This window comes from Amblyomma mixtum, chromosome 6 (genome assembly GCF_055824585.1).
Source record: "Amblyomma mixtum isolate Tamu chromosome 6, ASM5582458v1, whole genome shotgun sequence".
Classification (NCBI taxonomy): domain Eukaryota; kingdom Metazoa; phylum Arthropoda; class Arachnida; order Ixodida; family Ixodidae; genus Amblyomma; species Amblyomma mixtum.
Genome location: NC_143017.1, coordinates 150,198,127 through 150,222,082, shown reverse-complemented (window position 1 = coordinate 150,222,082; position 23,956 = coordinate 150,198,127). Strand labels below are relative to the sequence as shown.

The window sequence follows — 23,956 nt, the reverse complement described above, 5'->3', positions numbered from 1 at the left end:
CTTAATTATGCATCGCAGTCATTACAATGCATATGCCTCGTACCTCAGAACCCAATTTCAGGGTCAATTAGCGTCTCACGGCCCCCACGGGCTGCATGCACAGTGCCTATATCTGCACCACTTAGCAGACGCTGATGAGTTTTTTTGTTTTTTCTCCCGGATCATCCGACCTACATCTCGGACACTTTCTCTCCGGTATCTTTCGACGTGTCGAAGGAGAGCCCAATAGCAGACAGGAATGTAGGCTGACGTTACTGCAACCGAGCAGGTATACGTGCTCAGAAAGACAATGCTCGTCGCCGAGCTAACGGCCCCGTCGAAGCCGGCTCCTAATGAAATTCTCCGCTCCGGACGAGCACTTGGCGTGGTGCGCCAGGCCAGAAAGGCAATAGAGAGAGAAGAGGAAGAGAGCGCGCTTGGCACCCGGTGCCGCAGGGCATCCCCTCTATCCGCGAGAAAGAACACCACAGCGTTTCGGGGCCGATATAGGACCGGCAGCGATTGTAGAAATGGCGCGGCAGTAGCGGTGTCCATGCCTGCCATCGTGCGCGACGCTTGGATCACGTTCCCCGGGCATTGCGGCATCGGAGGACGCAATCTCGGACGGAGGACGGGTTGCGAGCTCTTTACGAACGGGCTAGCTGTCACCTGGATAAGTTCTTCTCCGTGCACGTCGCATATACGAGAGGCGAGACGTAAGGTACTCCCTGATAGCAGCGCAGGCGTCTCGATCAGTTTGTTTAGGAGCGCACACGTGTTAGCGAGCACTTTCTGCGAATATAGATGGAAAACCTTATTAAAGGACGTTCTTTAGCAAATACTCAGCTATACCAATCAATCAATCAATCAATCAATCAATCAATCAATCAATCAATCAATCAATCAATCAATCAATCAATCAATCAATCAATAAATAAAACGTCGACTCAGAAGCGGGCTCACACTTGCGGGCGCGCGTTTCTAAACCGCGAAACAGTTGAGTGCTATTCCGGCCTGATGGCGGACGGACGCGCTCACCAGTTCCCAGGGGTAATACGCGAGTTGGCTCGCTTGTTTATTTTTGACGCGGCGCAGCAACACAATGGGCTATGCGCCAGTGCAGTACAGTGGGGGGCTTCGGGTCAGTCTGAGCCCTCGAAGGCTCTTAAAGATAACGTGCTCCGAAATCGCAGCACAGGGGTGTCTTTGTATTTCGCCTTTATATCGAAATGTTGCCGCCGCGGCAATGACACGATCACAGCTAGGTGCCCCGTGTTCGGCAGGCCACCGGTAATCACACGGCACGACGTGCACTTCTCTTTTGTCTCACGCTTGCCACAACGGGGCTGTGCGTGGGGCCTTGGGGGAAACAGGAGGAGCTGACATGGAATGAAAAATGAAGCAGAAAAAAAAAGAACGCCTATACGTATGAGCCAGAACGCCACCCAAAGAAACGACAGAGCAAGTGGACACACCCGGACCGTGGAGACCAGTTTTCTCGCCAGTCGTTGCTGCCGCTCGTGGTGACTTTCTCACGGTTTCGTGTGCCCCATTGTGCCCTGTCGCCGTTGGCTTAGCGACACAGCGACGCGCCTCTTGCTTTCTTATCTGAAGCCGGGGTGCGACCTCACATACGTCCGCCTTAGCGCTAACTGGCTTGCTCCTGCAGCTTCGATGATAATCGTACGCTGCAGCAATTAATGTTCTGACGTTTCAGATAAGGGTGTTGTTGGATGTCGATAAGCACGCTCCGTTCTCACGATCCGTCTGTGGCTTACTTCATACGGGGGAGGGAGCCCATGGTTTCCTGTTATAATTAAAGCCTTTACTGCTATACCCTAATTTCTTGAACGTTGGTATTTTGCTATCTGTACAGCGTTCGATCCAACATTCCGACTATGGATAGAACTTGCTGTCGTTTTCTTTCCTTTTCTCTACACTTTCCTTTAGATATTTTTACTGTTCGCCGCGAAATTCTTGTCCTGCATAAAGAACACTGCAGTAGTCTACGTTCGCCCTAGCTTGTACAGAGGTGAGCAGGCTTGTCTAGAACCCTGGAGAGGTGTGTTGCGAGACAAATAACATGGATCCTTGCCGTAGGTGCTATGTCGCGGGCACTGCGCTTGTGATTTTATGCTTAGTGTAGCTACGCGGCAGTCCCTGAGCCCGTGGGTTGCGTGTGAAAAGCACTATGTGGCTAAAAATTTTGCATCTTTAGCTCCGCCGACCACAGCTCCAGCGCTCCAGCGCTCCAGACAAGCCTGCTCACGTCTGTACATGTATCTGTCGACCTCATTTAACAACAAGCGGCGATTGCTTGCATGCTTTGTTTTTAAGAAAATAAGCAGACACTCACAGACACAACTGAATGATGTGACATCGCATATCTTTGCTCCTCGATTGATCGCGTTCGCAGATCAGTTAAATTTTTACTCGCAGTGGCCATGCAGCATTTCGCCAGCTGTTGGAACATCAGCGAGCTCAGCTGCTCTGCATTTAACTTCTGCATCCTTCCGCCGCAGACCGAAAAATCATTGCCCTCCAGTATGAGTTAGCTAAGCTCTTCCCTTTAGCTTGTGCTTTCTCTAAAACAAATCGGCTCCGTAAATAACCCATGTACCTCATACAACACGTATTGCATCCATATTTCACTGGTTCATACGAATCATCTTTCGACGCTAATGAGTAAACTAACAACTAATTAGCTGCAAACAGGATCAAACTTATGGTTCGCACCTCATATTAATCGTGTTGCAGAGAAACCATCTGCACCATCAACGAACACACTATTGTGGTAGCGGTTATGTTTTAAAGTTCTCGCATGACTGTTAATGTATTCCATCTGAGCGGGGCATGGAACTCATCACGCGCATACGGCACATTCCGCGTTGTACGTGTTACATTCCTCATCGTTTCTTCATCAAAGCCCCGGAACACGCTGCTAAGCATCGACATGATGCACGCTGTTTGAGGCCGTTAATGTCTTCAGACACGTGCTTCTAATACTTGACGAGCATGTAGTCATGAATGCGTCTCTGCGGGGACGAAGGCCAGCAAACACAGAGGTCGGAAGGAGCACCAGATGGTATGCAAAAGTAGGCGCAGCAAGGCGCCCGCGTACGAGGCGTGCGTCGCAAGCGAAAAGGGAGGGACCTTGGATAGATGCCCCGCTGCTACAGACACATATCGACGAAGCAGCGGAGGTGAGAGAGAAAGGCGGCGGCAGGGCCTTGTAGGAGAACCTGTCTTCTTGGCGTCGGTGTAAACAGACGGATGGCGCTCATACCTCTGAGCCCTGTAGCTTGCACCGACGCGGGGTTTCCGAGCTGTTAGCGACCGTGAACTGCAGCGAAACCGTGCAGGCCCAGCAAGCTGAGGACCACGGGCGCGTGTGGTGTGTGGGTGTTTGCTGCGCCACTGTGAAGCGCTATACCGAGCAGCTTTTTCTTTTTTTATCCCGTGCGACATGACGCATGCCACATCCTGCAGAACATCCCCCCCCCCCCCCCCTTTCTCCCTAGCCTCTACCCTGTCCTTCAAGCGGTATACTTTACGACCTAAGACAGGTTCTTCGTTTTCCCGGCGTGTGGTTTGTCTCGCGGATCGAGACGTAAGTTGTTGCCCAAAGGGGGCGCTCGTGGGCGAACAACCGTGTTTTTCACATCGCAACGAGAATCGCCTGATGTTTTGCTTCGTCGGCCTTGGCTACAGAGATGTCAAAGAAACGGTAAATCGCATTCAGTCCAGTGTCATCGGCATGTGCTTTTTCTAACTGCCCCGTTTTCAATGGTGCTGATGCGTTGGATCTCTGTCATGTGATGGTTCCCCTCGCCACTTTCAGCTGCCTTGCAACATGCTCTCCTATGTGCATTTTTTTTTCTTTGGCCGTGCTCGATAAAGAACCACCAACAAGCTTTTACTTTTCAACAACTTAGCATTCAACTTCCCTCAGTGTGATTTGTGAGATAAAGTTTTAAGAATATTTGTCCTTCTCCTCTCAATATATTTCTCGCTGCTGCAATCGCACAGACTTCAGTGGAGCTAGCTAGCGGTCACAAAGCTCTTCAATCTGCCAGTCATTCAATAATCGCCGACACTGTCAATGTGGGCATTACTGCCGTTGCAATGTGAAATCCGTCAACGGTTAATGAAACGGAACAGCGGCCATATCATGACTCTGTTTTGGTACATGTTGGCTTTCCACAATAATCCACCTAATTTAGTTTTGTCCTATTTCTGCCGTCCACCGAGCCCAGTGGTCAATTACAGCAGTGTTCGACTCGACAACAAAGGGTGAAGAAGCCTATCACAATGGAGGACAATTCGAATAAAATGGACTGCAGATGTGGCTGAGCGGTCATAACCTTTGCTGATGACAAGAACGCCGATTCGATCCTAGCCGCAGCGGCCGCATTTCGACGAAGTCTACGATGGCAAATTTCGGAGAGCATCAAACTGCAGGCCAATTTTAATATAGAATAAACTCACATTTCAGGGCGAAAAAATAAGACCACTCTGACAACACCAGCTCGACAAAGATTAGCTGGTTGAAGTTATCCCTCCGAAGCCTTCCGTCACGGCAAGGCTCAAGTTGCTTCAGCACGTAAGGATCAATCAATCCACCGATCCATCCATCGATAATCAATCAGTCACCAATAATAGAATCTTTGTATAAAATTTTACACAGGTGTTTTTCTCCTTGTCCATTAGCTGAATCCTACTTGACCCTAGGGGCTCCTAGCTAAGGCGAGTAGAGCTGTAGACCGGAAAACACGGCACAGAGACCCCTCGACGGCAGCCCATCCCATGCCTAATGAAAGGCGCCTTGATTAACAGGCGCCGCCGCAGCCGTCAGTGGCGCACAACGCGCTTCGCGCGGCCGCTCTTGTACAGAGCGGACGCCCAGCTGCGGTCTCCCCGAGCGCTGCCTTCGCAAAGAGGAGGGCGGACGCGTGTCTACGGACTCCTAGCGCCGCGAGAATAGGCGGGTCCTTCACACTCGGGCATCTTGTTGCCGCGCCGTGCCGCACTCAACTCGAGCGGTATATACACTCTTCACTGCTTCCTCCCTGCGTTGCGGTTTTCCTGCTGCCGCTTTATATATTTTGCTTCAGCCCCCCCCCCCCTCCCCCCTTGTGTTTTGGTCGGGGAATACGCCCCTAGGAACAATTAATACCTCCCACCAATGAACTGTGCAATTGCGATTCCGCCCCAGGAAGTGGGAAGGATGGCAGTAAATTTCCTGTACTACACCCAAGGACGGTGCGAAGCCTCATCAATACCGCTGGCGTGGAAACGCTTGGAGGGCCGAGGAAAACAAAATAATAATAATAAAGAAACAGAAGGAATGTTGGGGTGAGGAAGTCGTCGAATGCCGCGCCCCTTGGACTGTCTATGCATTTAGAACACAAATTCAAAAGCCGCAGTGGCTCAGTGGTTATGGTGCTCGGCTGCTGACCCGATGGACGTGGGTTCTATCTCGGTCGCGGCGCGCGGTCGCATTTTGATGGAAGCGATATGCTAGAGGCCCGTGTGCTGTACGATGTCAGTGCACGTTAGAGAACCCCAGGTGGTCGAAATTACCTGCAGCCCTTCACTATACGGCGTCCCTCTTGGCCTGTGTCGCTTCGGGACATTAAACCCCGTAAATCCAAACGAGAACACCAAATTCTCCAACCCAAGTAATACGTACCACTGATAACAGAAGGAATTCGGTAATCAACTGGTAACGGTATGTCGTGCTAGTCAATTTTACGTTCTTTATCAGGCCCCGACGTTCAAGAAGTCAAGCGGCGTCCTGACACGGTGCGATCGGCGTATTTCACGTCATTTCCTCTTTTCCAATATCGTCGCGAATTGTGCGGAAATGGTAGCCACATTGGGCTTCATGTACTGTAAGAAACAAGACAGTTCTGCTGTAGGATACATTACTGCAAGTGTAGTGAGTATAACGATTCTTATCGTGATCCATTTTTGAATACTTCTAAAAATAGTGGCTACAGTCTGTGAAGCCACGGCTGATACCAACAAACGAAGCCACTCGCCGGCTTCGGTTTCAAAACAGCCCTGGCGAATAGCGATCAGGCAAAATAATGCGTGGGGAGAACGCTTACAATATCCTTCCGGCGCAGTATCGTGGCAGAAACAAAAGGCGATATATTATGTCACGTTAGGATATATATCTATATATACCGTGATAAACAGTGCGGTGAAAGTGCATTTAGGACGTCAAAAAAGCGTTTCAAATGCGCGCTGAAGTTACTCCACAAACCACAGCGACAGTTTAAAGGGATACCAGGGAGAGGTTGAGTCTTTCAGCAGAACATGCATTTCTGACAGAAAACTGAGCTTAAAATTTTCCCGACAGTAGATTCAAACTCGTGGTGGTGTGGTGGTGGTGGAAAACATTTATTTACACATGCACTACTGGAGGTATTGCATGAGCTGACCCAGAGGGGGCCAGCCCTTACAAGTACTAGGTGGAGGTCCCTAGTTCGGGACCCCAGTGGCGTCGGCCGCCGCCCGGGCTCGCGCGACCAAGGCCCGTTGGGCCTGCAGGTCAGAGCAGCCGAGCAGGGTCGCCTCCCAGTCCTCCCGGGTTGGGTTGGGGTGAGGGGGGATAGCAGGGTTGGAGGGGCAGGCCCACACCATGTGGTAAATGTCCGAAGACTTCTCCGCACAGTGCGGACAGCTGCCCGAGAAAGAAGGGTCGAAGTGTTTGAGAGCTGCCGGGCACAGCAAAGTATTGGTATACAGGCGAAGCAAAAGCCGCTCCTCCGCCTTTGAGAGACCTTTACAAGGGCGGGGATAAAGACCATGGCCAGATTGATAATGTAAAACAATGTCTTTAAAGGAGTAAGCGGGAATGAATTCGAGTTCCTGATCGTCGGGGTCGGAGGGGAATGTCCGGTGAGAGAGCGCGCGGGCGGCGGCGTCAGCTGCCTCATTTCCCTCAAGGCCCATGTGAGCAGGAGCCCAAACGATACGCCGGTGCGCGGGGTCCCCGGTGTAGACGCTGTTTTGGAGAATGCGGTAGGCTAGATATGGTACCCAGCCCTGCTCGACGTTCCGACATGCCCCTCGCGAGTCGGAAATAATTGTTTTTGAATTGGAATCAGATGCAGCCAACGCAATGGCGACCTCCTCCGCGTGTGTTATGTCACGGGCTCGGAAAGTAAGGCCGTTCACTGTTTTGGATTGGTGGGTGACAGCGGCCGTGTACCATCCCCCGTGGTGGGGGCCGGAGGCATCCACGTAGAATACGCCGGGTTTCGATCCATAGTGGCGGGCCAGGGCTTCCGCCCGCGCCAGGCGCCGGCCATTATGGTCTTCACGGTTCATGTTCGCGGGAAGAGGGCGCACGTGGAGGGCGCATCTCCACTGGGATGGAATACGTACGCGCTCTTCCATAAGAGTGGTGTGTTGGATGTGCAGTCGGGCAAGCAGGCGGCGACCCGACGATGTCTTTGAGAGACGTGTGTATTGGTTGGTCAAGTGGGCTTCCCGGAGCTCCCGAAATGTGTTCACCATGCGCTTGTTGGAGGTGTTCACGGGGAGGCCCAGAGCTCGCTTAATAATTTTGCGGAGGATGACTTCGAGTGAATCCTCGTCTTGCTTCCGCAGGTGGAGGTATGGAGTCGAATATAGAATTCGGCACCGAAGGGGATTAGTTGCCACCGTTTTGAAGCAGATAGCGGTGTAGCCTAGCCTCTGAGATCCGCGTAGGTGCCGACGACACTAAGCACAAATACGCCTAAACGGGAGTAAAAAGGGAGCCAGCTGTCATCTAAGCACCTCACTCCCAGTTATAAAAAGGAGTGTGCTCCCTTCCTACTCCTTTCTGATCAGAGTGCATCCAGTTTACATGCGAAATCAGCCAGTGATGGAGACACCTGTATTTCATATTTTTTTTTGTTTTCTATCTTATAAAAACTCCGTTTTGGGTGAGAGTGGCCTCTTTGTGATTCGAAGGAAGTACCCTATTACACAGACCGACTTCAATTTGTCCTCAAGGTCCTTTTAAACTCAAAATCAAACCCATGGCCTCCTCACCAAGTCAGTAATGTACACCCGCACCCTTTACAGCTGTGGGAGATTAGTTCTTTGTAAGTTCCCGCCGCCCCCATTCTGGGTAACCTCTCCTTAAAAAAAAAAAATGATAAAGGGCTGCTTTAGTACTGAAGTGCGCAAAACAAGCCAGCCACGAAATCCGCCCCTTCTAACGCCGCTATAGGTGTTTACGACTACCCAGCCCCATACAGAGATAGCTGGATTGCAGCATAGCGTATTCAACGCACGCAGGTGCAAATGCCTCCCAGAGAAAGCTCGGGCCGCGCCTTGTTATCAAGAGCGCCAAGATTCAACGAAATATCCCTGAGAGATCGAAGCGGTCCTAATGGGTGCCCGCAAAGCAGCCTGATGCGATTGAGGCGTTTGACCGAGCCTCTCAGGGCTTCGGTAAACACTGTTCAAAGTATATTTAGTTCTTTTGCACTCGATATTACTACATCTTTTCGGGCACCCTTATTCCTCTTCCTGAGGCGTTGTAGTGCTCCAACATGTGTTGACAGGCAATAATCGATCAGCTTGATTTATGGCCGCGGTTTTCCTTGAGCAATGGCGCGCTATTCTCGTCCTGCATGCGGTTAGCCCAAGTACTCAGACTATCGTATTCTGATATTAAGCCTAATATTGATGCTATGATGTCGCTATACGCAGGAAGAACACTGCGCCGTTTTTATCCCTTCCTCCTTTTCCTTCGAAATGAGAACTTAATTTGCCGTTCTTCCGCTTTTTAGTGCTGTGAAAATCCACTGGACAGACACGACTTGGAAGTATCGATCAAAGCCGTACCACGCATAAGCGGCCACCCGTTTCATTTACGGTGACCTTGCCCCTAACAGTGCCGATGTATAGACCTTATCACTCTTTACAGCTTGACTGTGCGCGCGTACGCATTTATTTATTTATTTATTATTCCTCAAAGGTCCCTTTCGGGACATTACATGAGGGGACATTGCACTGTGTTGGGCATGCGCAGTAGATTCTTGCATGAACTGCGCAATTCAGAATGCTGCTGGCACAGCTCCAATGGAAATATGGCTGCGCTCGAAAAGGCAAATGTGGAAAGGTCTATAGTGCGATCCAAGCCCGCATTTTTACGCCTAGGAACCCACACAGCAACAGTTTATCTACCCGGTCGAAATGACCCGAAGTGAGATTCGAGTTCACGAAAAGGATCCGTAAAAATTGCCGTGAGCTCTTCACAGCACCCAGCATCACGCATGACCGGCGATAACGTTCCGCTATATTTGGGCACCACTGCTCCGTGCTCGAGTGGTTTTGCATGTTTACCGAGTTTCGAAACGAACGCAACAAACCATTTTCCGCTCGACCTCGGTAGAGCGGTATATATCTAAAGCTAGTCGTGAGCCGCAGTAAATAGCCGAACGTCGCGCTATAGCGCGCTTTTAGTTATCCTCGCGCGCTTCCTCCAAAGCGTACTTTGCTTATCAGCATGCTCTACACACACGCAGCCTTCTAGTCCGGCCGGAATGCGACGAAGACATTTACCGCGCTCAGTCCAGCGAATCCTTGGCGCGCGCCCGTGAATTAAGTCACCGGACGACGATGACGACGACTGTACAACAGCTGTAGAAAACTGTTTTCGCATCGCGATTAACCTTGGCTCGGGCGATGTGTACAAGAGATATAAGCGCCGTATGTGAGCACGGAATCACATTCCTAGTTCTTTTTTTCTTTTTCCTCCTGGGTAAAGACATGCTGTCCTTTTCTGGTCGTCCTTCTTATGCTGATACCATACTTTAGACCTGTCGTGGCTGCTTGCGTGTGGTCTCCGGCAAAGGCTATCACCCCTACTCCGCGAGTGGATGGACAGAGAGAGATTACCGGCCAATATCTTTTTTTACTCGCAGGCTGCCCGCAGCGCGGTTATGTACGTTTTCCAGCTTGCCGCAGCAGTGTGCGTTCGCTGGCTCGCGCTTTATCTCGCATTTGTAGGCAGCTCACGTGAAAGACGAATAGGAACTGGTTCTGCGAACGTCGAGTTACATGTATGAGGGCAGAGCGCGCAACGTGCATGCACGCTGCCATGGGAATCTTTGCAGGAAGAGTTGACGACCCGTCCGCTCAGGGCCGTATTTGATCTCGGCGGATAATTAGCCATTCAGCGCGTAGAGGGCAATCAGTAGCGGGTCTTTGTTCCAGCCCGGCTAGTCTTCTAGCGCGAAGAACGGCTGAGAGCTGGCTTCCTTGAACGTCGCTGGGACGGCGACTGCCCTTGCATGCATGGCTCGTGTTTCTCGTCGAGTCGTCGTCGTTAGCACTTGAAGGTATACGTGACGACGGGTGGAGTTTAAGCGCCCCTCAGCGTGTCTTTACTACATTAACAACCTCCTGGCTGACGGCCAGAGACCCAGAAAGCGTTAGCCAGATGACAAAGGCCGTTTTATTGCGGGCTGCCTGAGGAGCGGGCGGTCGTACTCGAGGTATGCAGATCTAGCCTTTGACTCTCTCACGGCGTTGCGTTGTTTTGTGTTTTCCCATCTAATATGCTAGGTATGCATCTTTATGCGCTTCTGCGACAAGAAGATTATACCCCCCCCCCCCCTTCCCCTGTTCTCTCTTTGGGGAACCACTGCGACCCAAAGTCAAGAAAAATATCGCCATCCATTTTGTAATACAGTTGAACCTTGTTATAACAATACTGAAGGGGTCCGACGATTACTTCGTTATAGCCGTAGCTTCGTTACAGCTCGTGTTGACCGAGCTTCCATGGTGAATCGTCACTCCTTCGTTATATCCATTATTTCCTTATAATCAGTTTCGTTATAACGAAGTTCGACATCATATACGTAAATTAGGTAGTTCACAATGCGGTTACTGTTGCTACGCTTTCCCACCCTGCGACAGCACTGCTCCCAAAGAAAGACCCTTTCCGTCGGAACTCTGTGTGCACGCGTTGCTTGCGTCACAGATGTCGAGATAATAACAGAGAATAACGACTTGCACACATCAGGCAGTAACGCCTGCTTGCAGCTTGATGCAGACTGGCACGACACACGGCAGTTTCACGTCTTCCTGCCCTATGCGTAATTGCTGGACGATACGGCAAATCATTGAACCAGAAATCTTTAGGGGAAGAAAAGAGAAATGAATGCACTGAACGAAAATTGTCCCATGCAGCGCCCGTTCTCTCCTGGACGTACTTGGAGTCAATCAGCCAGAACTGTCTGTCAAATGAACTACTTGCTGGGCGACCATCAGCATGTGCACAGGAATAACGAGCGTGTCGAAGAGAGAAACAAGAAAATATTTCAGGAGCAAAACCCATGCGCCGCTTCCTGTTTACGACCGGAGACTCTTACCACTGCAACGACTATAAAAAGCAGCAACACGCCGAGAGCTTCTTCAAACAATAACAAGAAGAAAACGTAAAAGAGAGCGGAAGAGAGAACGCGAGGCGTAAAACTGCTTTTAACGACCGTTCCTTACAGCGGAAGACACTCCGGGTCGAAGGGGGGTGTGTGCCGTGGGCCCATCCCTTCCGATCCGCGGCGCTCGGCACACGCGCCCATGTGTGTGTACACAAAAATCGCACGCACACACGCGAGTGCTGACTTCCACATCGGGCGGAGAGGCTGCGCGCACGAAGGCGGTAATCTCGAGCGGAGTACGCATTGAGTCCGGAGTACTCACTGTGTGAGAGAGAGAGAGCGTTGAAGAAGAAGAGACTTGGGCCGCGTGACGCAACGCTTCCGCTCCTCGGTTCCACCTGGCTACACATTGCGTTTACGTCCTCGCCTCGTTTCACCCCACCATGACTCTTATTTACTTGTGTTCTTCTTTTCTCCCCTTTTCTTCTCCTTGCCCTGTTTGCTTCGCTGAGGCTGGCGTCACCGACACGCTTCTCTGGCCATCACTGAGGCCGCGGGCGGCAGACAGCTGGTCTGCGAGAAGCTTTTCTTTTCTCCGATGAAGACGCGACGGTCGCTGATCGCGGCTGACTCGAGACCCGCCGCACACAACACTTTGTAATCCTTTGTCCCCGCGGTGTGGAGTTTACGGTTTTCTAGGGAATAAATTCTGCAAACAGCCTTATCGAACGTGGACGTCTAATTCACGCAGATCGGCTCGTTTCAGCAAGGCAGGAGCGATTGCGAAGAAATTTGCAACTGTAACGAGCATAAGCTTTGAATGTTCATTCTTTTATGATGTTTTGTTCTGCATATAGTTATTATTTGAGCGTATGTTTAGGACGGGTCATACCCAAAGCTGTTCGCTGCTTGATGAAAACGTAGGACTGACACGGTGCGCGCTATGATGTAATAATTCATGACCCTCATGCAGAGGGTTAACAGTATGAATAAATAAAAAATAAAATAAGTTCCGTTTCTTGAAAAAAAAAAACAATAATAATAATTTATCGCACAAGTTAAGCCGTATACTTCTCCTAGACTTTATTGAGTCTTCCTTCTTCAGAATTCTTGCTCGGAATTTCTTGCTTTCCTTATTACAACAACGACAGGCTGTATACTTCAGACTTCGGATAACTGCCGCTACTTTCATAATACCATTTTTGGCATTCTTCCGGTCACAGACACAGCTCAAGAAACCGAAAGCAAGATAGCGAGTTCAATAGAGACGTGTCTTCGTCACAGCAGGAACGTGTACACAATTGAACGAATAGACGCGCATTTGAATTGAGTTTTTACACCCTTTCTTGCAAAAACAGAAACAAAGTAAATGTGTGCAATTTGTTCACCTGAAAACTCCGCATTCACTTTTATGACGGCCCAAAAAGAACGCCTCGCTTGCTTAGGTTAAACAGTTTCGCCTCCCCTCCATCTGGAAAACAACACACGAACTCGCGATCTCTGGCGTGAATGTTATTGCCTCAACTATAAAGGCAGGTTCTCATAAGGAGGTACCAGTCAAACCTAAGAGAAAATACAAGTGCTATTTAAAAAGATACATTAATCTATCATTAGAAAACTGCGCGTGGAGCAGAGGATTTCCGGCCATCGTCGTAGCTGCTGAGTGGTATTAGAGACCACACGGTCCATGCTTAAGTAAGCGCTAAAAGAGCATGTTATGGCTACTTGTAACATGCTTAGGGAGATGTTTCTGGCGCCAAGAGAAAATTCGTTCAGTAAAGGAATAAAAGCTCGTCTTGTGTTCCTATGACTAAGTGTGCATTCCCCTTTCCAAAAGAATCCAATTCCAAAATACGTGAACAATCACTGAGCGGATCAGCGAAACAAACACTCTAACGAGTGCTCACACAGTAAGAGTTGGCTCATGCTGTGATAAAGCAGTAAGTTGGGTCATAGTTGGTGATGGCTCATCACTGAAAGCACGTTCCTGTGCTTTTTTACACGCAGTTCGCATGTCCTGTCCTTGTCGCGTTATGTAAACGTCTTGCAGCTCAGTAACGCTCTTTCAGTCATGACGTAAACGTCAAAAGTTTACTGCAAAACATTCACTGAGGCTGGAAATTACAATCCTAAAACAACCCCCCCCCCCCCCCCCCCCCCCCCCCCCCCCCCCCCCCCCCCCCCTGGTTGCTACAGCGTGAAAACCATGACAACGATCCTGCTCACAGGGTTTCCAATGCCATCGCTCTGTGCGTCGGCATAAGAGATGCTAGGGTGCCATAGTTCGGATGGAGGAGACAGTCAGGTGCAATCATATCAGGCAGAAAAAGTTTAAGGTGAAACTTAATGCATTTAACGCCAACAGAACCCTTTGCCTAGAGTCTGATAGGGCCCAAAGTACACAGACAACACAAACCTACGCAATACAGCGGCTCCCAACCGAACCGCGCAAAGACCGAAGTAGCAGCCACGCGCTCTCGTCGCATGCACGCTGCATCGCAGCTCACCTAGCGAGAAACGCGGCGGCGACAACCAGCTGTACGGAAAGCGCGGCGTCGAGCTGCTGCGCACACCTACCTTAAAGAACATGCCTCGCCGCCGGTATTCCAATCGCGCTGCCCAGCCGCCTCGACGAACCGAAAGGGGGGATGCACGCAGAACAGACACGCGCTAAAAGACTGCCGGTGAAGGAGAGAGCCTCTGCTTCCTTAGCGGCCCGCTGGCGACGCCGGACTCGCCGTCGTTGCCGCGCGCGGCAGCCGCCGTTCGGCTTTGGCGGCGCCGGCAAGGGCTACGACGGAGGGACGAGGGGGTGGGGAGGACAGGCGAGGAGAAGTGTACACCCATCTCTCCCTCCGCTCTTCCCCTCCACGTGCGAGAAGAAAGAAAGGGTCGCCGACGTTGTGTTGCCGCGACGGCGGCGGGACAGGGCAGAGAGGAGCAGCAGCAGCAGCCGTGCCACAAGTTGAACGCGTCGCGCCAGCTGCTCTCGAAGACTTCTTTGCCGCCCGACAGACTCCGGCTACACCACGGGCGACGCGTGCCCCCTTCGCGGCTCTTTTTGGTTTCCATTCTGGCGTCTGTGCGGAGAGCCGTTTTGTCCGCAGATAGATAGGCACCGCGGCGCGTGCGTGTTGTTCGGGCGTTCGGATAGTTACGCGTGCCCGCGTGCTGTTGTTACACTCCCGCAGCTCGCGCACGTTGCGGCCTTTGTCACCACAGCGATAGCCTCGGCTCCGCGAGGCTTTTGCTAAGCGTCGGGGGTCGCTCGAGACAGGTCACGTTTCGGAGCGCGCGAAGCTGTTTTTATATCTTTTCGGCGCGAATACGCTGAATCCAGTTGCCGGGTCACCTGCGCTTTCTTTATCTTCCTGTTTTTGTTATGTGGTACCTTGCCGCGCGTAACTGGTCTCCGCACACCTCCGTGTTACTAAATATTTGGGTTAGGATATAGGGGTTATATAGAGCGGAGACGTGAAAGGCTCTTTATTCTACGGGACAGATAAATACGCGTCCTCACGAACAACCACGGATGCATTTAAATGCCTCCCTAAGCCAACACATTTCGGTGCGAAGATTAGCTACACTATCTACGCAACTGTTGTATAGCCTAATGTGTTCTATCGACTGGCCGAATACGGCCCACCGCTTCTGAGGGTTTGTGGAGATGTAAAGGCTTTAATCGGGTGGTTCATGTTGCGCTCAAAAGACATGAGCGAATAGTAGGTTCAGCTAAAAAGTAATCGCTTGGTAATACTGTTCACGTTTGATATCGCTCTGTGCCTGCAGTAACGCAGTTTTCTGGGCTGCGTTGTGTGTTTTACCATCTATCTTGTGCATTTTTCAGTTTTTGTATTAGATCAAACAGCCGGTGCCGCTAACAGACCTCTCCTTTCGTACTCGTATTGATGAAAAAAATTGATCTAGTTTACTGATAATGGATGGAGTCACTCGTAGGCCGTATTGGTGGTTAAAGGGTATCCGTTTTAATGAAAGTTTTAAACTAGTTCACTGATAATGGGAGGTGTCACACTTACGTCGTATTGGTGGCGAGAGGTCGCGAGCCTCTACAAGTCGCAGCAGCCTTTGCTGCCTCAGTCTGTTCTATGTTTAGGTACTTATTTAACTCCTGACACTCATTTCCTGCGTCACAGAAGCGGGCTATAAGCGAAGTGTATACAAGCTGTCTGCCTGCCGGCTTCGCTGAGTGGCTGTCCAATCAGTCATTTCGAGAGAGAGGAGCTTGGCAGCCTGCCTGTTCGTTAAGGGCAGGTGGTCGTAGTATTCCTGGTGTCGGTTTTGGGTATGCATGAGGGCGAATACTCGGACAGAACTCCTGCACCGAGGCGGAGGACGTGCGTTGGACAATAGCTGTGAAAAAAGAAAGGATTAGAAAAGAAAAGGCCGTACAAGCGCTGTGGCTGTTTTGTTTTCGTGAGCTCTTCCTTTAAGGGGTTGTCTACCTGAGAGTATGCAACAGCTGTATCTTACCGACTATCCTATGAGGCAGAAACGTGGAGGCTAGGTTAGGTTAAGGACAACGCAGCGAGCTACGGAAAGAAAAATGATAAGTGTGACGTTAAGAGACCGGGGGCGGACAGAGTGGGTGAGGGAACAAGCGCGGGTTAGTGACCTCCTAGCCGAAATCAAGAGAAAGAAATGGGCTTGGGCAGGGCATGTAATGCGAAGGCAAGATATTAGATGGTCCTTAATATCTTGACTTCGCATTCCAAGTGAAGGCAAGCGTAGTAGGGGGCGGCAGAAAGTTAGGTGGGCGGATGTGTTTAATAAGTTTGCGGGGATACGGTGGCCGCAACTGGCGAAGGACAGGGTTAATTGGAAAGGCATGGGAGCGGCCTTTGCACCGCGGTGGGCGTAGTCCGGCTGATGATGATGATGATGATGATGATGATCTACCTCAGTCATACACCTACCCTAGCATCGTCCCCCATGCTGTGCGAGCGGGGGTACTGTGACTAAAGAGAACACTGAGGGCTGAATACGATTCCTTTTGGATTGGACAGGGCTTTGTGGGAAGGATGAAAAAGCAACAACAATAGCGACTGGTATAGTGAGCTCCTGCGCTCGCCCTTATCTTCTTTAATGCTGCCATTCCCTGACCTAGCTGGATCACAGTGGTAAAGCACTAAGGTATTTGTTTGGGCTAGTCGGTACATTGTTAAAACTGAAGGCACACCGCACGGAAGACAGGACTAAGGAAGGGACAAACACAGCGCTGACTTGCGACTAAAATGCTTTATTGCTCTCACGCAATAAATAGGCGAAAAAGGAGCACAATCAACAGATACGGCATCAGTGATGATTGTCAAGAAACACAACAAACAAAGCACACAATCGCACCCTACACTAGCGTACTTAACTGCTAAGATAGTCAATTTCTTTTTGTGTTAGCGTGATGGAAGGCTTGCTGACGCAATTGTCAATTGAAGGCTTGCTGACGCAATTGTCACTGTCTGACGCAATTGTCACAGTGGTAAACTTCGTTTTTTTATGAAGTGTATAAAATATACTGGATCTGCAGTGATGTCCCATAACCAGTAACCTAAAATTCCCTCACTTAGACGCAAAAATCCCTTTTCAGACTATTTCCACCGGCAGCAGCTTGAACACTCGGTCAATTAAGAAAAAGTTTGACAACTTCGGTTAAAAAAATTTTCTGGAACTCCGCAAAAATTTCTTTTCTGTCAATTTTTTCCCCACAGATTCCCTGTAAATGGCAAAGTTCCCCGAATGGAAGATACCTGTTGGTTGGGATCGCATTGGATTGAATCTCATGACCAGCCCGCAGCTCACATGTGCCATATAGCGTTCATTTGGTGCAGCAGGAGGCAGTTATAGCTTACGACACTCACATACCGTAAAAATCGCCATCTCCTCTTCTTTTTTTCTCTTTCCTCTGATTCCTTTCTCCTTCCAGTTTCTTCTATCTTCTTTGTTTTCCCCATTTTGCGGGGACGCATTGAATGCGACCGCATGTTTCAGAGGCACAGAGCACCATCGCCATCTCTATCACCATCATCATCATCATCCGCGTCATCCCAATACTGAATTAGAGACAGAGATCATGCTCGCACTGAAAAAAAAAAACTGACACGTAAAGAATCCAGCTTACACTGGTGCCCGATTTGTTGCAAGTTTGACAGGGCAAAGTAGCCAAGCCATTCATAGCAAGAGCGCCCTGTTAAGGAATATCAGAAAATAATTCGGTTGTGGTATGCGGAGAAAGGACCGTTACGGTTGCAGCGCTGCGGCGTTCTGTGGGACACATGCTGCGATCGAGATCTTATATTTTGTAATGTATGAATACTGGACGAAGAAGCCGCACTTATGGCGATGTTATGTCGCCATAGCAGACATCTCTATTGATGGCTTCGAAGTTATTAGCCTGGCATATTGTAGATGTAATTAGGCTTTAAAAGGATATTGCAGTGATTAATTTCATCGCATCGTCATCACCTACTTCCTTTATGAATGGATAAAGCTTCAATGTTTCCGAGCAGCTTATTGTTTCGCTGCGGGAGAAGCGAAAGGCCATAGCGATATCCAGCGGCATGTCGAAAATTAGTGCTATACACTATTCATTAATCGCTCGATAACCAGCGACGATTCATTAATCGCCACGTACCGCTATGGTTCAGTGGTTATAGTGCTCGGCAGCTGACCCAAAGGGCGCGGGCTCGATTCCGGCCACGCGGGAAGCATTTCGATGGAGGCGAAATGCTAGAGGCTCGTGCATTGTGTGATGTCAGAGCACGTTAAAGAACCTCAGGTGGTTGAAACTTCCGGAGCCCTCCACTACGGCGTCCCTCGTATCCTGTGTCGCCTTGGCTCGTTAAACCCCGTAAACCAAACAAAACCATTATTAATAAATTCTTATTGTCATGGACAGCGGAGCGCGGTTAGCGCAGAGCCATGCTTGACGGCGTAACTGACTGGTTGTCCTTCTGGTAGTAAGCACCTGACTGCAAGAAAAAATAATGGCTTGTTTTCACCTTGTGCTTTGTATATGGGCGTGCCACGGGGCGGTTAACTTACAAGGCTTTACTAATCCTGAAGTCGTTGTTTGCATCGCTTCTATGACACAACAGACGAGCGCTTCTTTTCACTCGGGTTTTGCCCAGGTTAGATATTCAATTGCACCGTCTTAAAGTTTATATTTCACAACAGCTCCCAAGTAAACACTGTTATCAGCTCGACGTCATCAATGACTGTTACATAAAGTAACGTTCCGCTCACCGACACAACAAGGGGGTGCCAAAAACCGGACGGTATACATATACCAGTCGAGGCCACAAACCAGGCATTCGCTATCGCATCACCCATCAACACTCCACTCTAGCGGCTGCAGTCGATTGAAGCCATGCGTCATTTACGACCCACAACCGAAGGATCATTTAAACACTTCCGCCAACCCATACTCCATGCATCACGTATATAACTTGGTCACAGAGACGATGCTATCGTTCTGCGCGGTATACATACGAGCGAGCGGATCGGTGCACAGCGATCTCGCGTTGAAACCGACGAACAGAAACGGCGCGAACGTGGGACAGAGTCATAAAACTCGGCACCGGCTGCTCACGTCACGACGAACAGCGGCGGACACGCGTACACTGCCTACAAACACACGCACACCACGGGGCGTGATGCGTACGCGAAGAGCGTTGCAGGACTAGCACCGTGGAAGAACTGCCTACGCGGAAGCGGGCGGCACTAAGGCTGCCCCTGCAGCGGACCCCAATTCCACACCCACCCGTTAATGAACGCGGTCGGGTGGCCGGGTTATGTGCGCCCGGGGCACCTGATTCATCTTCTTGGAGCGTCGCGCTCAGGTTGTTCTTTGTTCTGTTCTATTCGCTTCTTAACGCCTTTTTTTTTCTTCTTTTCTTACAGGTCGAGTTTTTCGTGTCCTCAGTGCGGCGTACGGGAGCAACTACAAAGTAAAGCAAAAGAAATAAATGAAGTGAAGGAAATCTGAAAACTATGGGGGCAAGAAATCATCATCGACAGGTTGTTGCAGCGCTGCAGTGCACCTTCTTTAGTTCTGTGCAGCACTGTAGACGCTCAGGTTGGTAGAAAAGGTCTGGCACGTTTGCAAGCCCATGTACACGCTCCAGGGATGTTCAGATCGAGCTGCCGCACGGTTTGATAAGTTGATTTCACTGTTCTATGCATGAAGTCAGAATGGCAGGAGTTCAAAAGCAAATCGTTAGTTTTTTTTGTTTTTTTTTTGCGTCACGGTACACGAGAAACTGCACGTGTACACTTTCACACATACCTCTCGCCCCGGTGCAGTAACAGGAGGGCGCACCGGGGAGTAGACTGAGGGCCCTCTAACTGCTTACTGCAGGTTCTACCTCAACTTCCTTGTTTTCCCGAAAATGGAAACAAAATGCGAAGTAATGCAATGTAATAGAACGAGGAAGAAAACCAAGACAAATATATGCAAGGAGACGAAGTAACCCATTGCCTTCGCGGCTGTTCGCTCTCCTAACTGGTCTAACCAGTATACCATAGCTTCAGCTGTACTGCTCGCAACTATTCAGATGGGTCGTAGGTGTTCACGTGGTATGCCAATAGGTGGCTTATTTTCTTTATTTTTAGCTTGTGCGTCTTTCCGGATCCGGTAGCATTCCTGATGCTCTCCACAAATTAGTCACTGCGGACGTGCGCCGTAAAGAAAGACGAAGCGAAAAAAAAGGAACCAAGGTGACACAAACTGAAGGGCAAATCTTGCGCGTAAAACCTCAGCTAACAGAGATGTGTCGCGAGCATTTTCTTTTGTGGTACTATGCGTACTAATCCAATCCGCGCGATTGCTGTGAAACAGTATAATAATATAGTTGGTCATAATGCTTTCATCATCTTGTACCTAGGAACAGGACACGTGCTTAAGTATTTGCCATTCTCCAAAGACGCAAACAACGTACGTAAGTGCGAGCGATGTGCCAGCCATTGCTGTCCAGCTCGGTTGCAGATAAGCACCGCAGCGGTGACCTAGTGTTTCAAGCATCCGCGTCGCATGTGGGAGGCGCGGGATTCGATCCCCGGTGCCGCAGGGCACCCACCGGTGATATGATGAGTACGAGCTTTCCCCTGGCTTGGTGCTTGGTTTCTGCGAGATGAAATGCTTGAAAATAGCTCTTTGATACTGTTTTGTGCAACGAAAATACCTTGTGCCTTGCTGTTCTTTCGCAAAGGCGGTCATTGCGGCGTTGAAATTAATAATAATAATAATAATAATAATAATAACCTTTATATCGACAAAGAACACGGAATTATATGTTTTAACATTTAAGTCGGCTTAAGCCATGAATCAGAATCAAATTTCCATTTGAATTTTGTGAAATAAAGCTGAAATATTGCCGCGAAAAGTCGAAGTTGCAATTGATATGCGCACGGACCTGAATGGCAGAGATTGCAATGAAATATCAAAGGCACTTTGGTGGAATGGCGTTGGTAAAGGCATGGGACTGCTGAAAAGCAGAAATACGAAGCTCGACACCACCCATCAGAGAGACAGAGGTCATTACGCCCTGCGACCGACTCAGCCTGCAAAGCAGTTAAGATTCCCTCGTTGGAGTTACCGCAAAGTTTCACGGGCGCCACCCCCGTTGCGCTGCGTGGGTTCATCCGAGGCGGTCAAAGGCAGGAACTATAGAAGTCACAGCGCGGAGAGCATCTGTTAACAAGCGCATTGAGCAGCACCTTCTTCCTTAGCAGCTCTCTCGAGTACCGTTGAGGATGGAGTGCGACGAAGACAGAAGTGTTCCTGACATCGACCATGAAGAAGACAACTTTCTCCTCAGTTCTATCGTTGGGGCCAGTCAAAAGCGCGTATTTCTTCCTTGGTTGTCGTCTTCATCAACAACCCTTCGTTCCTTAAGCCCATCCATAACCTTCAAAAGTGCGTCGTCTCCATCTGGACGACTTAAAAACAGGCATCCTTCTAGTGGATATATTCCGGTGTCTCTCGGTTTCAGAAGAGAACACTTCGAAAAAAAAAAAAAGGACGGGAAACGCATGCTTGGAAGCGCAGGACGTTGCCCTCATCCGGGCAGAGGAATCACGTGCTGGCAGCTCAGCCGCCCGCCTCTCGATAGAGCAGCGCGACTTATTTTTGGTGGAAGAAGCGTCGCGACGCGAGGTAATGCCCCGTGGTCGCAGCCGCCGACAAGCGCGCGGCGCTGACGGCTGCTCTGTTTCACTCACTCGTCGTCGTCGTACTGACGCTGATGGGACGCGTACACTTGCTAGACCCGGCGGGGGGAGGACACCCGCGCTCGCTCGTGGTGCACGAGAGACGGGCCTCCTTCCAGCCGCGCCGCCTGGCGGTTCACTCTGGGCCCTTCTCACCAGCAGGAAAGAGAGGAAGAGATGAAGAGGTAGAGGAATTTAAAGATAGGGTGATTGATTGGGATACATATACAGGGTGTTTCACCTAAGAGTTTCTGCAATTTTTAAAAATAAGCTATTTGAATTAGATGCGCGCTTTTTCTGGCATAGCATTGTCAGTGCTGTAGTACATCATAATGCAGCTAAGACGTGCTAACTAGCAGGCTTGTTAACCAATATTTAATAGTTAACTTTCAAACTATTACCGTTGGGCTCCTTAATTATTGAGAGGCATGTAGCCCACAGTAGGTAATGTCCATATCCGTTTTTAGAATTTCGAGAACGCGATTATCCTCGGCGCTGTGGCCCAACAAATTTTGGCTATCTCGACGAGTTACGTTCACTGGAGAGGTTGCTTTGCCTGCAAGCTTCTCAAAACGCATGTATTTTGGCGTGATGTAGGCGAAATTTGTTGGGCCACAGCGCCGAGGATAATCGCGTTCTCGAAATTCTAAAAACGGATATGGACATAACTTACGGTGAGCTACATGCCTCTCAATAATTAAGGAGCCCAACGGTAATAGTTTAAAAGTTAACGATTAAATATTGGTTAACAAGCCTGCTAGTTAGCACGTCTTAGCTGCATTATGATGTACTACACCACTGACAATGCTATGCCAGAAAAAGAGCGCATCTAAATCAAATAGCTTATTTTTAAAAATTGCAGAAAGTCTTAGGTGAAACACCCTGTATATGCCGGTCCAGTGGCTGAAACGTCAGGTACATTGTTCCTTCCCCACGTCTTTTTTTCAAACGCCTTCACAATCAACCAAAAGAAACCGCACACACGCACATTATATGTATATATATCAAGGAAGAAAACAGCCGCCGAAACCAAAAAAAAGCACAGGGGATGCCACTGTGTGGTGCTGATCAAATTATTAGAGTATTTACTCGGTGGTTGAAAGATAATTAATTACAAAGAAGAAAATAGAAATAGCAAACAATTAGACGAAAAACTGGTTCAGATCCTGCTGGTGGGAACCGACCCCAGATGAGAAATTTAGAGGTCGGGAGTTCGGACCCCTACGGTGGCATCGGTTTTCCTGAGTGATCAATTATCCTTCACCCATTAAGTAATTACATCAAGAATTTTACATTGACCAACACTTCGTGTATATATATATATATATATATATATATATATATATATGTATATATATATATATATATATATATATATATATATATATATATATATATATATATATATATATGACAGAAGCCAACAGCCACAGAAACCAAGGGGCACAGGGGATTTTTTAATTTATTTATTTATTTTGTGGTGTTGATCAATTTAGAATATTACTGAATATGTTATCGCTTAAAGATAATTGATTAGAAAAGCAGAAGAAAAAACAACCACATGCCGCCGGTGGGATCCGAACCCACGACCTCCGAATTACGCGTCCGGTGCTCTACCTCTGAGCTACGGCGACGGTTGTCAATTCTTCTGCTTTCGGGGGTATTTATGTTTACAAGTAACCTAACCTTGAGAGTGTTCATCAGAGCCACCCACGTTCATAAGCGGCGGACGTAGAACGTCCTGAGTTACCGCAGGTGTGACGTAGAACGTCATCGAACGGAGAGGGTGGAAGCTGCGTGAGAACCCTCTTATGCTTCCTATGGCGTCACAAGGCTGCCAGAATCGACGCCCTCGCTAAGCAATCTAGCAAACAAGAGAAGGGGATGAGGGGCTCGTTATAAATATGACAGAAGCCAACAGCCACAGAAACCAAGGGGCACAGGGGATTTTTTTAATTAATTTATTTATTTTGTGGTGTTGATCAATTTAGAATATTACTGAATATGTTATCGCTTAAAGATAATTGATTAGAAAAGCAGAAGAAAAAACAACCACATGCCGCCGGTGGGATCCGATATATATATATATCAAATTGATTTTTTGGCAGCTGATTAATCAATCACAAAAAAGAGCCCAATGGTAGAGAAACAGAGTTCAGTAAAGCAGAAAGTTGGGCTTGTCCTGTCCGTTCTCCCTGTGTTTTGCGTGTCAAATAGTCACCAGAAATTGAATAACATAACAGGATTTAATTCACGACGTTTGGGCTGGCCCTGTGTGTGTGTGTGTGTGTGTGTGTGTGTGCGTGTGCGTGTGCGCGTGTGTGTGTGTGTGTGTGTGTGTGTGTGTGTGTGTGCGCGTG

General features: G+C 49.2%; 2 protein-coding genes across 4 annotated transcripts in view; both read right to left on the bottom strand.

Moving 5' to 3' along the window:
• LOC149340756 (dixin-A-like) overlaps positions 1-14,165 on the bottom strand; it is a 70,191-nt gene extending 56,026 nt beyond the window's left edge. For all 3 annotated transcript variants that reach the window (XR_016283646.1, XM_089549604.1, XM_089549605.1), the window contains exon 1: positions 13,953-14,165. Coding sequence is in view for 2 of the 3 variants with exons in the window: in XM_089549604.1 (XP_089405730.1) it covers positions 13,953-13,964 (12 nt within the window). In the remaining variant the exon portion in view is untranslated. The remainder of the gene's footprint in view (positions 1-13,952) is intronic.
• Positions 14,166-18,295: 4,130 nt separating this feature from the next.
• Positions 18,296-23,956, bottom strand: part of LOC149340755 (uncharacterized) — a 42,490-nt gene continuing 36,829 nt past the window's right edge. The window contains exon 5 of the mRNA XM_089551176.1: positions 18,296-18,358. Coding sequence (XP_089407302.1) covers positions 18,296-18,358 — 63 coding nt within the window. The remainder of the gene's footprint in view (positions 18,359-23,956) is intronic.